At 34.9% G+C, this 14748-nt stretch overlaps 1 protein-coding gene across 4 annotated transcripts in view; it reads left to right on the forward strand.

The window, feature by feature from the left end:
* LOC306845221 (KICSTOR complex protein SZT2-like) overlaps nucleotides 1–14748 on the forward strand; it is an 85553-nt gene that overhangs the window by 15373 nt on the left and 55432 nt on the right. For all 4 annotated transcript variants that reach the window (XM_079377887.1, XM_079377890.1, XM_079377888.1 and 1 more), the window contains exons 23-38: nucleotides 394–491; nucleotides 2414–2552; nucleotides 2983–3228; nucleotides 3656–3863; nucleotides 4930–4977; nucleotides 7241–7368; nucleotides 8880–9135; nucleotides 9218–9389; nucleotides 9458–9550; nucleotides 10396–10474; nucleotides 10936–11238; nucleotides 12220–12358; nucleotides 12454–12570; nucleotides 12651–12720; nucleotides 13585–13770; nucleotides 13864–14130. In XM_079377887.1, the coding sequence (XP_079234013.1) occupies nucleotides 394–491; nucleotides 2414–2552; nucleotides 2983–3228; nucleotides 3656–3863; nucleotides 4930–4977; nucleotides 7241–7368; nucleotides 8880–9135; nucleotides 9218–9389; nucleotides 9458–9550; nucleotides 10396–10474; nucleotides 10936–11238; nucleotides 12220–12358; nucleotides 12454–12570; nucleotides 12651–12720; nucleotides 13585–13770; nucleotides 13864–14130 (2549 nt within the window). The remainder of the gene's footprint in view (nucleotides 1–393; nucleotides 492–2413; nucleotides 2553–2982; nucleotides 3229–3655; nucleotides 3864–4929; nucleotides 4978–7240; nucleotides 7369–8879; nucleotides 9136–9217; nucleotides 9390–9457; nucleotides 9551–10395; nucleotides 10475–10935; nucleotides 11239–12219; nucleotides 12359–12453; nucleotides 12571–12650; nucleotides 12721–13584; nucleotides 13771–13863; nucleotides 14131–14748) is intronic.

Genomic DNA, 14748 nt, shown 5'->3' on the forward strand with positions numbered 1-14748 from the left:
ACTTTATACAACTTCCATGTTTTAGGAACGATTGTGCTTTTAAACACTCAGAAATGTCTTGCCCTATAGACTTCCATTGTAGATGCATCACTGTTAACTAGTTGTTGAATATTTCTTTAATCTGGAAGAACAGAACAAGCACCATTGACTTCTTGTTTTCATTTACTCTTGCTAAGGGTTTGATAAATTGAATGGCATTGCGCTCAGTGAAGGAGAAACAAGATGTTTAAACTAAGTAGATGATTTAAAACACAGTAATCGAAAGACTTCATGCTAATGGATGCCAGACATCCCAAATTACCTTTAATTGATTCATTAGCAATTACAAGTGACTTAATAAGAATCTGGCCCCTGATCTTCCCTCATTGTGTTTATCTATGTGTGTGTTTTCAGAAGAGAGCTTGAAGCCTCCGGAGAGACAGGACACTGTTCTTTCTTTCCACACTATAGGAAGCAGTAAAGAGGTGACGGGCTCCTCCAGCACACTACAGGTGCATCATCTCATATTACAGCTCAGCTGAGAAACCCCAACCACACGCATAAGCAGTCCACACACGTGTGCCTTGTAACTTTATCAGGAGAATAATACATATGACATAAATGACCCATAAATGATTACTGACCCTCACCGATGAAACTGAAGGGTCCAACTCACACATCTTTTACCACAGTGGAAAATGTTACATCAGTTTAATGCTGCCTGGGAACAGAACTTATGACCCTGCCATAGGCATCATGCCTTACTGGTTAGAGGTGCACATTTGTACATCACTTACAGGTGCATCTCAATAAATTAGAATGTCGTGGAAAAGTTAATTTATTTCAGTAATTCAACTCAAATTGTGAAACTTGTGTATTAAATAAATTCAATGCACAGACTTAAGTAGTTTAAGTCTTTGGTTATTTTAATTGTGATGATTTAGGCTCACATTTAACAAAAACCCACCAATTCACTCTCTCAACAAATTAGAATACTTCATAAGACCAATAAAACATTTTTTTAGTGAATTGTTGTCCTTCTGGAAAGTATGTTCATTTACTGTATATCTACTCAATACTTGGTAGAGGCTCTTTTTGCTTTAATTACTGCCTCAATTCGGCGTGGCATGGAGGTGATCAGTTTGTGGCACTGCTGAGGTGATATGGAAGCCCAGGTTGCTTTGATAGCGGCCTTCAGGTCATCTGCATTGTTGGGTCATCTGCTGCTGAGCAACAGTCCAGTTCTTTTTCTCCACAGCCCAGGTAAGACGCTTCTGGTTCAGAAGTGGCTTGATAGCCCTTTTCCTGAAGACGTCTGAGCGTGGAGACTCTTGATGCACTGACTCCAGCTTCAGTTCACCCCTTGTGAAGCTCTCCCAAGTGTTTGAATCAGCTTTGCTTGACAGTATTCTCAAGCTTGCGGTCAGCCCTGTTGCTTGTGCACCTTTTCCTACCCAAATTCTTTCTTCCAGTCAACTTTGCATTTAATATGCTTTGATACGGCACTCTGTAAACAGCCAGCCCTTTCAGTAATGACCCTCTGTGACTTACCCTCTTTGTGGAGGGCGTCAGTGTTCATCTTCTGGATCATTGCCAAGTCAGCAGTCTTCTCCATTATTGTGGTTTCAAAGAACAAGAGATACCCGGAATTTATACTGTAGGGATGGTCATTAATTGAAACTCATATTTTGAGATACTGATTTTTGACTTTCATGAGCTGTAAGCTCTAATCATCAAAATTAAAACAAAAAAACTTTTGAAATGTTTTACTTTACATGCAATGAATCTAAAATGTATGAAAGTTTCACTTTTTGAAATAACTTACAAGAAAAAATTTACTTTTTCACAACTTTCTGATTTATTAAGATGCACCTGTATATGAAGGGGGAAAACAAAATAATTGCATTATTTTTGTATTTTCAATATAAATACATTTTAATGAAATAAAAAAAGGCATGGGTGGTTTGAAAAAAAAAAAAAAATCAATTCAGTTCAATGCTTAAAATGTTCAATCCTGCTTCTGTTGGGTCAGAATGAGGCTTTAACAGTTTGGCTCCTCTCACTTCCACATCACAGCTAGTTATTACTCGTATTAAGCAAGTGAAACTTGCAAACTAGCGTTCAAAAGTTGATGGTCAGGAATATTTAATGTTGAAAGCTTGTGCTGCTTCCATGATACATTTTTTTCAAGATTCTTTGAATAGAAAGTTCAAAAGAGCAGCATTTATTTGAAATATAATTATTTTGTAACATTAAATGTCTTTACTGTCACTTTTGATCAGTGTAATGTGTCCTTTTTGATGTAAAAATATTAATTTCTTTCATAAAAAAATTAAAAACATCTTACTGACCTCAAACTTTCAAACGGCAGTGTACTTATCCTTCTGTTGTTGGCAGAGTTGTTACTGTGTGTGTGTGCGTGTGTTCCTGGCAGAGCTTCAGTAATGCAGATCTTGTGGATGACGAGCCAGCTGGCACGGAGCAGGATGGCTTATCTCCTCACTGGAAATGTTACGCCAAATACATCAGCCATCAGCAGATCCTGCTCACTTTCCTGCCAGCCACATTTACAGGTGCATCATCTGTCAATGCCACACCAATTAGAGCTCAATAGTCCTTTAGGTTTACACACGTCATGAGACTGAAGTTATTTGAATGCTTTTTATTAAGCCACTTACATTTTTGGCAGCAAATCTGAAACATTCCCACAGTTTAACCCAGCAGTGTTTGACCAAACTAATATTGCAATCTGGAGAATGCTGGACAACTGTCATTTGGTGGGTTTTTAGTAGTTTATACTTACAATAAAAAATTGTATAAAATGCTTTTATATTATTAATAATAATAGTAGTAGTAATTTGTTTCTTAATGACTAAAACATTTCTAATGAATATATGAATATTAAGTATCATTGTGATCATTCAATGATTAATTTTTAATTTGTGTGTGTGTGCGTATAATTTTAGTTTTCTGGAATTTCAATTTACACTTTTATTTTGAAAGATGTGCAGCTTTTGATGTCTTCTGGGCTGGAAACTGAACCTCCAATAAACAGCAGTCTCCTGGAAGAGGAGGAGACCTGTAGTCACGGCAACGGCCAACCACAGGCTGACTCCATCAGCAGCTCTGCCAATGGTCCTCAGGTTGGAACAGGTCAACACGGAGAAGACAGGAAGGGGTCCACAGTGGAACCAGAAGCGGCACGGGAGATGTTTGCAGGACAGAGCAACATGAACACAAGTGATGCTGGTATGGGATTTTAAATTCTGATAAGTTTCCAGACTGGATTTGATGTGAAAAAGTGGCAGAAATGACGAAACCCATAGCCAAACCATGAAGTTTAGTTGTGCTTCTCATCACGGTTATTATAGATAACATATATATAGTTTTTATATAGTATATTCCAACTTAAGTATATGTAAGTTATAGTTATTTAGTGTTCAAAATTCTAAAACCGTAAATAAACATTTTATTACTTTAAATATTATTATTAACCTTTATTTATCCAGGCAAGTCACTGAAATTCTTTATAAATGTAAAAAAAATTATTTAATCAAATTTTTGATTTGATTTAAGTGAAGAAAAATTCAGAAAAATATATAGTGCCTTGCACTCACAGCTGGTTAGGACAAAAAATAAGTTGTTTATATTCATAACTCTGTCTGATATCTTTCAGCTTCAGAGGAGAAGGATGTTGTTCAGTTTCTGGAGCCACAGAAGCGAGACGGTCACATCACGTTTGGCAGACAGACGTCTCAGCAGAGCAGTGCTGATGCTGCACGACCCCGTTGCCCAATCTACATCTACAACTGCTCACTGGACTCGCTCAAAGAGCAGCTGGTCCATCCGCGCTCAGGACGCCAGCCCAGAGACGTCTTCTTCAGGTACTCAGACACTCTCCCACATGCAGGTGAAAGCTACGGTGTGTAGCTTGAAGGTCTCGGGACATCAGCTCTGTTCTAAACCATAGAGAGCGGCCTACAGCATGCATAGACAGCTACAGTCTTAGGCAGCATCTAACTGAAGAAGGACCTTATAAGTGACAGTGACCGTATTTTAGTATCATTGATATACTATTACAGTTTTATTTATTTCGATTATTTTTTTCTAGTTTTGTGTATATATATATATTTTTTTTTTCCACTACACTTGTTTTAGTAATTTTGTTTTAGTTTGTCATTTTCATTCATTTTCTTTTAATTGTCTGTCTTTCTTTTCTTTTTTATTACGTCTTTATAGTTTTTATTAGTTTTTAATCATTTTTATTTATTAGTTTTACTAGTAAATAAAGACTTATACAGTGTATATTTTGAAAATATTTACATGCATATATTTATATAATTTATATATAAATAAATTTAATATAAAAATATAAAATTTCTTGAATATATGCATGTATGTGTATTTATATATATATATATATATATATATAGTTAATATATAATATAATATAATAGTTTGACAGCACTAATTTTAATATTATTTATATTGCGGTTTCCACTTTTATTTTAGTTAAAGTTTTTGTAATTGTGTGTTCTTGTCATTTTTATTTAAAAATGCCTACAGAGTTTTTATTTATTTTTAGTTATTAGTTTTACTTTAGGTGTTTTAATACTTCAAGTTTAACTAAATGAAAATGAGAAATGTTGATATATGATAACTGAAAGTAATGAAAATGAGAAATGTTGATATATGATAACTGAAAGTAATGAAAATGTTTTAGTTTTAATTAACTCTAATAACCCCCGTTAAGTGACTGAATTGAAAAGCTCTTTATTACCAATAAATGGTCTGGATAAAAGCATTGATAACAGGCTTGTGTCTAATAAAGTTGCCTAGGTAGACTGCTCGCTGTGTTTTGGAACAGAGCTGTTGTGTTTGATAATTTCCGAGGACATCATGTGGTCGTCCTAATGTTGTACTGTCTGGTTTCTCTTTGGATGAGAATAGAGCTCAAGAGACAGACACCTGGGAGTTCAGTCAGCAGCCCAAATACAGGTAGCCCTGCTTACAGCTTCCTGCTGCCGCCCTACAGCGGGACGGGAGGGGAGGGGATGGGATGAGGGGTGTGAGGGGGCTGCTTTGGCCCCGTTACCTTAAGGATGGCCCTTCTTTCTTTCTCTTTCTCTGGAGGGTTTGCTCTTCTATGAAGGTGACAGTAATGAGGGGATGTTAGGATACTGAAGACTTATAAGGATATGAGGGCTTAAAATAACAATGAAGACAAGTTTATCTCTGTATATGCATTACCATCCAAAGTTTGGGGCTAGTAATTTTTTTTTAAACAATTGAATAGTTTTATTGAGTGAGGACGCATTAAATTGATCAAAAGTGACAGTAAAGACATTTATAATGTTATAAAAGATTTCAAATAAATGCTGTTCTTTTACTTTCTATTCATCAAATAGTCCTGAAAAAATGTATAAAGCAGCACAACTGTTTTCAACATCGATAATAATCAGAAATGTCTCTTGAGCAGCAACTCTAGAATGATTTCTGAAGGATCATGTGACACTGAAGACTGGAGGAATGATGCTGAAAATACAGCTTTGATCACAGAAATAAATTACATTACAAAACTTTTATTTTAAATTGTAATAATATTTCACAGTATTATTGATTTTTCTGTATTTAGATCAGATAAATGCAGCCTTGGTGAGCAGAAGAGACTTGAACATGAAAATATTTTACTGACCCCAAACTTTTCAGCATTAGTTTGTGTATTGTTGTTGATTGGGGTGCACAGTGATCTGGACTGTTCTATATTATCTAATGTGTTTTAAGATCTCATATTCTGCCGAGGGTTGTTTTCTCTGTCTTCTGATGTTCAGTACCAGTCAAAATCTTGGACAAAAAGTTTATGATGAATGTCTAGAGTCAGCAGAGCTGGAATCTACACAAAGAAGGTGGTCCATTACAAAGGAGGTTTTATTTGTCACATTTTATTTTATTCATTTTACTGTACTTTTACTTTACTATTTATTTATTTATTTGGATTCCCATGCCTCCATACTGTTATCTACTGTTAGAGTTCTAACCGAGCTGAAAAGAGTCATAATGAAGCATGATGTGTCCAAACGTTTGACTGATAGTGTACATACTTAAATTAGGAGGTTCGCTCCCTGCTTGTAGACATATAGGACATCTCAAGACATTCAAAACGAGGCTAAATGACTGTAATGTCATGTATGTCCTCTTTATTCTTGAAGTACTTGAGGGATTAGTATTTGTTCTCAGTCTTTGTCGATCAGGTATATTCTGCTGATAAACGTCTGTCTCGGTGGTTATATCTGAGTACTCCGTGCTCATCTGAGCAAGTCTTTGGCTGCATATTATATTGGTGTCCTCAACTTCTTGATTTTTTTCCACTTCGCTTTCCCTTTAAATGTATTTTTCCTGCTTTGTTGACCACAGAAATGGTAAACCTTTGGCGTATAAATCTTGGGTGTTGTTGCTTCATGGCTGTAAATCAGTTTTGCGTGCTTTTAAAGCTGGTTTGATATTTTCCCGTCCTCTTCAGCAGCAAAACACGACTAGTATTTGTATTTGATGATCCGCTGGACTGTAGATGAATGAAATCCTGTTGCACGGTGCTATTGTGCTGCTTAATATAAAGTATTACACTCAGGAATACTGATGTTTTGGCCACTGATATTTAAAATCAACACCATCAGCAGCCAGCCATTAAGAACTGATTTTTAAAAATAATTAAAACATGTTGCACTTTATAGGGTCTATAATCACCTTTTTTTTTTCTTGCACGTAATATAGTCAGTAAATACAGACCCAAATGAATAAAATCTGAAAAATAGAAAGCATGCATTTGCTGCTTGTTGAAATGTTGGACAGATATGGTTGTTGCATGTTGTCTCTCTGTTTTTAACACACTTGCATTTTCATAGAGGTGTATTTTTTCAGAAATTGCAAATAAATTGCCTTATTATAAATATTTATTAATTTATTGTGTAAATTAGGTCTGACTCAATGTTACTACAATAATATATTTTTGTATATTATTTCTTGTATATATTTATAGGGCTGTAATTAAGCTGCATTTGAATTTAAATGCATTAGCTACAAAGTTGAAATACGTCACAGAAAGAGTTTTTCTCTATAACAGACATATGGATAAATGTTGGACTTTGGTATCTTGGGTATTGCTTTTCCTGCTGCTTGCCTCTGCTATTTTCGGCTGGTGTTGTGTTGTAGGAAGTGTCTGGCAGATTGTGGCCTGCTGTTATCTGGTGTGTGTCTCTCGCAGGTCAATCTCTCAGGAGCGCAGCAGTGCCTCCTCCTGGACGGAGCTCATGACGCATCCTCACAAACACAAAGAACTGGCCAACTACTGCAGCCTGCTGCAGGAACACTACTACCAGAGCTATGTCAAAGGTCACACTCCAACATATGCATATATATATGCATAAAGCTTAAATAAATAAGCATACAAATATTTAAGCACATTTATCTCCTGATTTCTCATTAGTATAATGCAAAAAATAAAAATAAAAATCTCATTACTGTATTGAGACGAGACATTTTTAATTACATTTATGGTAACATTTTAAAATAAGGCTCCATTTGTTAACTATATTTAATTATTCAACTAACGTTAACTAACAATGAGCAAAACATTTGTTACAGTATTTATTAATCTTTGTTAACTTGAAAAATGCAGCTGTTTATTGTTAGTCCATGCTAGCACAGGTCTGTTAAATAACATTAATACAACTTTTGATTTTAATAATGTTTTAGTAAATACTGGAATCAACAAGCTTTTAAGTTTTTTTTTATTATTATTATTATTGTTAGTTTACGTTAACTAATACTAATGTTAACAAATGGAACCTTATTGTAAAATGTTACCACATGTATTTTATTATTTTAAAATAAAAATAAATGACAACAATAACAAAAAATTATAATTTAAGCACATTTAGGTCCCAAATTCTCTTTAGTGTAAAGCAAAAAAAAAAAGAAAACTGATTCTTATTGTGTCCAGACATTTTTTTTTTAGTCCATACATTTTTAAATTATATTTATTTCATTAGTAATTTAAAATAAAAATATAAATATACAAGTAAAAAAAAATAAGAAAGCATTTAAGCACATTTATGTCCTGAATTCTCATTAGAGTAATAACAAAAAAGAAAATTCTCATTATTGCGCTGAATCTGGATTTTTTTTTTTAATTAAATTTATTTTATTGTTAAAATAAAATGTTTTTTAATTTTATTTCATTAGGTTTTTTTTATGCAATTCACATTGTTCTCAATGGTGATTCATTAGTGTCTCATTACTGAGATTATTAATGGGAATCACCCTGTCCAGATACATGATTTTTTTTTTTTCATGTTTGTCTAAATAAAAGGTAATTAATTAATTATTTAATGTTACAAAAAAGGAAGAATTCAAGGCACTTCTGTTTTCTGTCGACACACTCTGAGGAAGGCTGAAGGCCGAAATGCATCAGAGTTTTAGGCATTTTTAATGTTTATTGAGTTGGCCAGAATGTGAATGAAGGCTTTTTAACTTTTGCGGACCAGAAGAAGTGCCTTGGATTCTTCTTTTTTTGTAATAGTTGCTTCAAACCTAACCAAAGAGCACCTTCTGGGATTACTTCACAAGCTCTTTAATCGTCAAGTAGTGCTTCAAGATGTCTCCTTCGATCTGTTAATTATTTAATGTATTTAATTTCAAATATTAGTCTAAAATAAATTCTGTAGATCTACAATAAAAACAACAACATTAGTTTGATATATAAATACTTGTGCATGTACATAATGCATTTCATTCATATGAATTGGGGCAGAAAATGTGTTCATAAAAATATCACAATATAAAAATATGCAAAATTTGAATAGCAGATGATTTCATTGTCTTGTGCCTGTGTTGATTGACAGGTGTTTATCACAGTCTGCAGCAGTCCTACAGCGTGAGCTTGCAGGACATGCTGACGGCCATGGACTACTGCGAGGAGTCGCTGCAGGAGATCGACATCACTTCCTTCCTGCAGACGCTCTGTGGACACGTGCGTGTGTTTCGTGAGCGTCACGAGCTGCACGGCTGTGTCAAGTCCAGTAACGCTCCCACCACCTTCATCATCGGAGAGGGAGAGGATGACGGAGCTGACAGAGCCACGCTGGTGTCTTCATCCAGGTACTGACCACAGAGCTGTGCATTGTGGGAATTAATGCTTTGTTTTCATTGTATTCAGATATTATTGGTATTTTTCTCAAAGCATTGAGCTGGAGGACGTGAGTGAAGCCGATTCCAGAGGGAAAGTCTCTGCTCCCACATCCCCGCTGGACCTGGACGAGCCGAAGTCTCCAACAATCCCAGAATTCCCTCTCTCGCTCCTCCAGTCCCAGCAGAAATGTGAAGTGTATCCTGATTTACACAAAATCATACAGGTATAGCTGACACCTGGCATCAGGGATGTAGAAATGGCATGATATTACACATTCTGTTTGTTTTACAGGATAAATTCATGGAAATTGGTGCTCAATATTTCAAGACCGTACCGTCCAATCCACATTATTTCTTTTACTGCCTTCCATCTTCCAAAAAAGAGGTGCGTTAACATTTTAGTATTGTTTTTTTTTTTTTTCAGTAATTCTGAATGTGCGTTTTAGCATCATTAATAAGCTCCAGTGTTTGCTGATCTCTACTGCTGCATCTACAGCATCACAGCAACATCAGCTCAGTGTGTTAAGAGTTTGACTGTGATGAGGTAAAAAGATACAACATATTCTATTTAATAAGACATTAAAATGAATTGATGCATTTAAATGATTTTATATTCAATAATTCAAATTATATAGGGATGTCTTTTTTCATATTTGTACAGATTTCAGCTCTGAAATCACTTGAGTTTTGGTCATTTATACGTGCATTTGAAGGTGCAAAATGCTCCAACTATTTGACCAACTATTGTCCAAAGAGTAGCTTTAAAATAAAAGCTATTTATTATTATTATTATTGTTGTTGATTACTTATTTTTAATTCACAGTTAATAGTCTTTTTGCAATAGTAATATTTGTTTATTTATTGATTTGATACATTTTTATAATTTTATTATTATTATTATTATTGTATAGCGATATTGAATAGATTTTTTTCCTCCTTAGTCCTTATCTGATTTTGCCTGTTACTAAATTAACATCTTACTGACTGGAAGTTTATATGACAAAATGTACTAAAAGATATACATTCACGGAAGAGTTTGTTTTAATACATTGTGTTTTCATTTTAAAAATGCACACATTACAAAAAAAAAAGTTTTTATTTTATTTTAATCACCCCTGCTCAAACACCAGATACCTAGTCAAACTAGTGAGTGTCAAATCAGCGCTCATCTTTTTATCAGGACTTTGTAAACCTGATCTGTTTTCCTCTCCTTTTGTTCACCGTCTGCAGGAGGATTCAGACAGAGAGGGAGAGCGGAGAGCCAGCGAGGACTGTGAGGTGTCTGAAGCTGAACTCGCCACAGAAGACGGTTAGACATCATTCATGACACACTGAATGTTCAGTCTGCCATCTGAGTGCTGCATTTTAATATCTTCTGTATCTGAGTGTCCACCTCAGGCTGTTTTAATAAAGTTCACATTTGTTTAATTTTGAAGACATTTAATGCCATTTGCATCATAAGCACATAAGTGCTTAACAGTAATTATTTCTCTTACTAGATAAATACGTGTCATGCATAAAGAAAATAATAGTGTTTTAAACATCTGTTTAGATGAGTGAGGCTTCGGATGGATTGCGAAACGTTTGCTATGATGATATTGCTTAATAATATTTTTCCTTGCATGCACAGCCATGGTGCAATAGCACTGATGAATGAACATTTAACAGGGAGTTTAATAGGGTTCGTTGATTTTTATGCTAGTTGTAAAGTTTGTGAACTTGAAGAATATTAAAACATGCATATCCTGTTTATCCTCTGCGTATGCACAGAGAACGTGTCGGGCTGCTGCATCGTGACGGAGAGTGACACGGATCTGGAGGTGGAGTATCAGGATTGTGGGAATGGCAGAGCGGAGGCTGGAGGACAGGGAGCAGGTGAAGGTGAGTCTCCGTCAGACTCCAACACGGTGAATCAGGACGAGGATTCCTTCAGTATTCTGGACGGAGACTCTCTGCTGGAGGTGGAGGGACCGCAGCCGGAGATGCCGCCTCTGTTTGTGCACCTCACCTGCTCCGTCAACATGAAGAGCTGCCATGGCTCCATGCCCACGCAAACACTGCCAACCTGTCTGGGTGAGACACTGAACACCGCTGAGGGTTCTGCCTCTGACTAAAGCTGCTTTATACTCGCTGTGCTTACACCCTTTTAACAGAATTATATTCTACACTTTTGTTGCATTTGTTTTTTTTTACCTAAATTCCACTTACGGCATCGGTCAAAAAATTAATAATTTTGCTTCTCTTGGCCATTTTTTAAATTATTTAAGGTTGTTTTTAACTACTGTATATTTGTGATTTCTAATATAAATGATTATGATTGTCAGTGAGCTTTGTTCTGTATGTAAATGAGCTTTGTTATGACTGGCTCTCTTTTTTCACATTAAAAATCATGTTAATATTACTAAACAATTTGTTAAATACTAAATGGGTATATATTTAATATGTAAATGTAGGTGGCCTTATGTTAATTAGCTTATGGTCGTGACCTGGAAAAGTCATGAAGATTTTGGTTGTGAATGTAATCATTTAAAAATAAGACATTTAACCATTTAAATGTATTCATTTCAAGGATTGGCTAAATATGCATGAGAATATGGCACATCAAAATCCTGATCAACAGTGTTGTTATCGCTAACTAAAATTAAAAGTAAAACTAAATAGTTTTTCTAGAAGTAAATCTAAAACTAAAAATGTCTTTAATTGAAATTAAGCTGAAATAAAAATTATATGAAACTTAAAAAAAGAGACAGAAAAATGTTACACTGGCAACTTTTTTTTTAAATAAAATGAGTTTAAGTTAAAGTACTGAAAAATACCAAAACCTAAACTCAAATGAAATAAAATAATAGCTTAAATAGACAAATAAAAGACTAATAAAAATATCATAAAATTTTAAATATGAATAAATTCTATAATATAATATATAATGTAACTAAAAACTCAAGAAAAATCATGGAAATTCATTGATTAACAGGGATGAAACCATATATATTGAGTTTTATCCCTCTGATTAGTATTAATCTGATTAATGTAAGTTCAATAATTGTTTTGCAGGTGAAGTTATTACCTGTCTTGAGAACGCTGAGAATCTTCAGTCGGTGGATCTGAACGAGTTGTCTGTCACTCTTGATATCTTCGTGCTCACGTTACCTCTGGAGATCGAGGTCATGACTCCTGACTTCCGCCACAATAGGTTAGTGATTGTGAAGCATCCTAGGTTTAGGAAAGAATCAAACAGCATGGCTCCAGCTAGAGTGGCGCTGAATGGTCTCTGTACATGTACTGTAGGTACACGTCTGAGAGCAGCGTGTCTCTGAACCGCTCCCCTGGACAGCCCTCATCCTATCGCTCTGACGAGGAGCTCATGGCTAATCTGGACGGCCTGCGTGGGGTCGGTGTAGAAAGGTGAGTGTTCAGAGCTCAGCAGACATCATCTGTTGACACATATCTTGAGTAATAACTTTTTATTTTGTCGTCTTCTGCAGCATGTCTGGAGATCCCCTGTCTAAACTTCCTATTCCGCACAAAATGGCTGTTTTAGCCACCATGGATGAGGTGAGAGTGAAAATTAAATGTTTTTTTTTATAATAATAATAATTAATCATATTATAATTTTAAAAGATTTAAAATTATTACAACGTTAAATAATAATAATTCTAATCTTCTCAAACAATTATTGGAAAGACTTTACAATAAGTCCTATTAGTAATGCATTTCTAACGTTAACTAACAGCGAGAAATACATTTGTTGTAGTGTTTGTTAAAATTAGTTAATAAAAGTACAACTATTTATTGCTAGTTCATGTTAGCTCGATTCCATAAAATAATATTTCCAGATTCAACTTTTTATTTTAACAATGCATTGGTAAATGTTGCAATCAGCAATGATTAATTAATGCTTGTAATGAAGTATAAAGTCACATTCATAAATAATGAATTAACTAAATGATAAATAATTATTATCAATAATGTAATTAATGGTAACAAATGGAACCTTATTGTAAGGTGTTATTATTATTTAACATTGATCCAGTAATAAAAGCACAGTATATGAAATATGCATGAAAGTTCAGACTGTTTATTGCAAAAGGAGGATCTCTGTTTAGATATTGTTTTTGTATGTTTCCGATAAGCGTTATTTTAGTATCATTAATAATCTATTAGTTTTCATTAATATTTTGAGATTGTTTTTCCATTTTCAGTTTAAATTTTGGTAGTCATTTTGTACTGTTTTTATCATTTTATAAGCTTTTGTTTGTATTTTATTATTTCAGTTTAAGTTATTTTCGTACTAAAACTAAACAAAAATGAGAGATGTTACCTAACTTCACTTACGATTTCTTTATGGTTTTAGTTTAGTTTTTGTTGTAATATATATAATGTATATAATATAATAACCCTGTCTGTGACCTGTTTCAGATCCGTTGGCTGTTGGAGGATGAGATAGTCTCCGCTTTACGGCACTCGTCTGTTATCAGCTCCTCCACGCTGCAGAAAGTGTTGGAGCACGTGTGTCGCTCCAGCGGCCGCCCGCAGTGCCACTGTGAGGTCGTTCCCCTGCAGTTCGTATTTGGTCCTGAGCAGTCGCTGGAAAAGTTTCAAGAGGTTTGAACTCATGCGATGACCTCTATTATTGGTGATAAGACTCCCCAGGAAAGGTCAGGAATGAGATTATGTTCTCCTGCTTCCTTCCTGCAGGAGTTCAAGAGGTTATCACTCCCTGGTTACCTGCTGAATGCCGAGCAGCACAACTTCCACTACGTCTCACTGAGTCGCCAGCAGTCTCACAGGCTTCAGGCCGCGACACAGCTGTCTAACATCGCTGCTCAGTACTCGACGGATGCAGGAACAACGTCTCAGCAGACCAGCCTCTGTCCCGAGGTGGAGGACGGAGCCAGAGCATCAGCAAACATCTGCACGTCAGACAGAGAAGCAGTGTCCAAGAGAAAAGAGACCAACACTGAGGTAATTATCAGCAATCTTTGAAACCACACCTGAAGAAATGCATTGCATTTGTTTAATGATGAAGTTATCACATTAACTTTAAATTTAAAGTGTGGTTTAAGTAAATGTATGTAACGCAAATACATGTTTAAACTCCGATTTTACAAAGCTGACTTGCTGTCTATTGCCACATGGGCAGCTTTCTTATAAATCAACATACTGTCTGAAATGGAAAGTCAAAATGAACGAATGCCCTGCATATACATATCCTCACATGAGACTTAACTCAGTTGATTTCAGTTGAACTATTCATTTAACTTTTTAAGCTAACGATGCAATGATTTAATAAAGCATAATACATTGTACACAAAAAATGGGTTTAAATAGTCAGTTGTAGATTAGATAAAAAAGGAATCAATATTTTAGCTATTGAATAAATACATTAAAATATATTTGTAATTCATTTGAAACATTTTTCAAACTTTGACCACAGGCTCAAACAGGATTTGTTACGTTGCGGTGCATTTTGAGATTGCCTTTTTCAACAAAGCATACAATGTCACAATTCAGTATGATTTTCAGTCTGAAAGGAAATTAATGTTTAATTTTATTTAATTTTAAGAATGTGATTTTTAAATG

Source organism: Barbus barbus (genome assembly GCF_936440315.1).
Source record: "Barbus barbus genome assembly, chromosome: 25".
Lineage (NCBI taxonomy): Eukaryota > Metazoa > Chordata > Actinopteri > Cypriniformes > Cyprinidae > Barbus > Barbus barbus.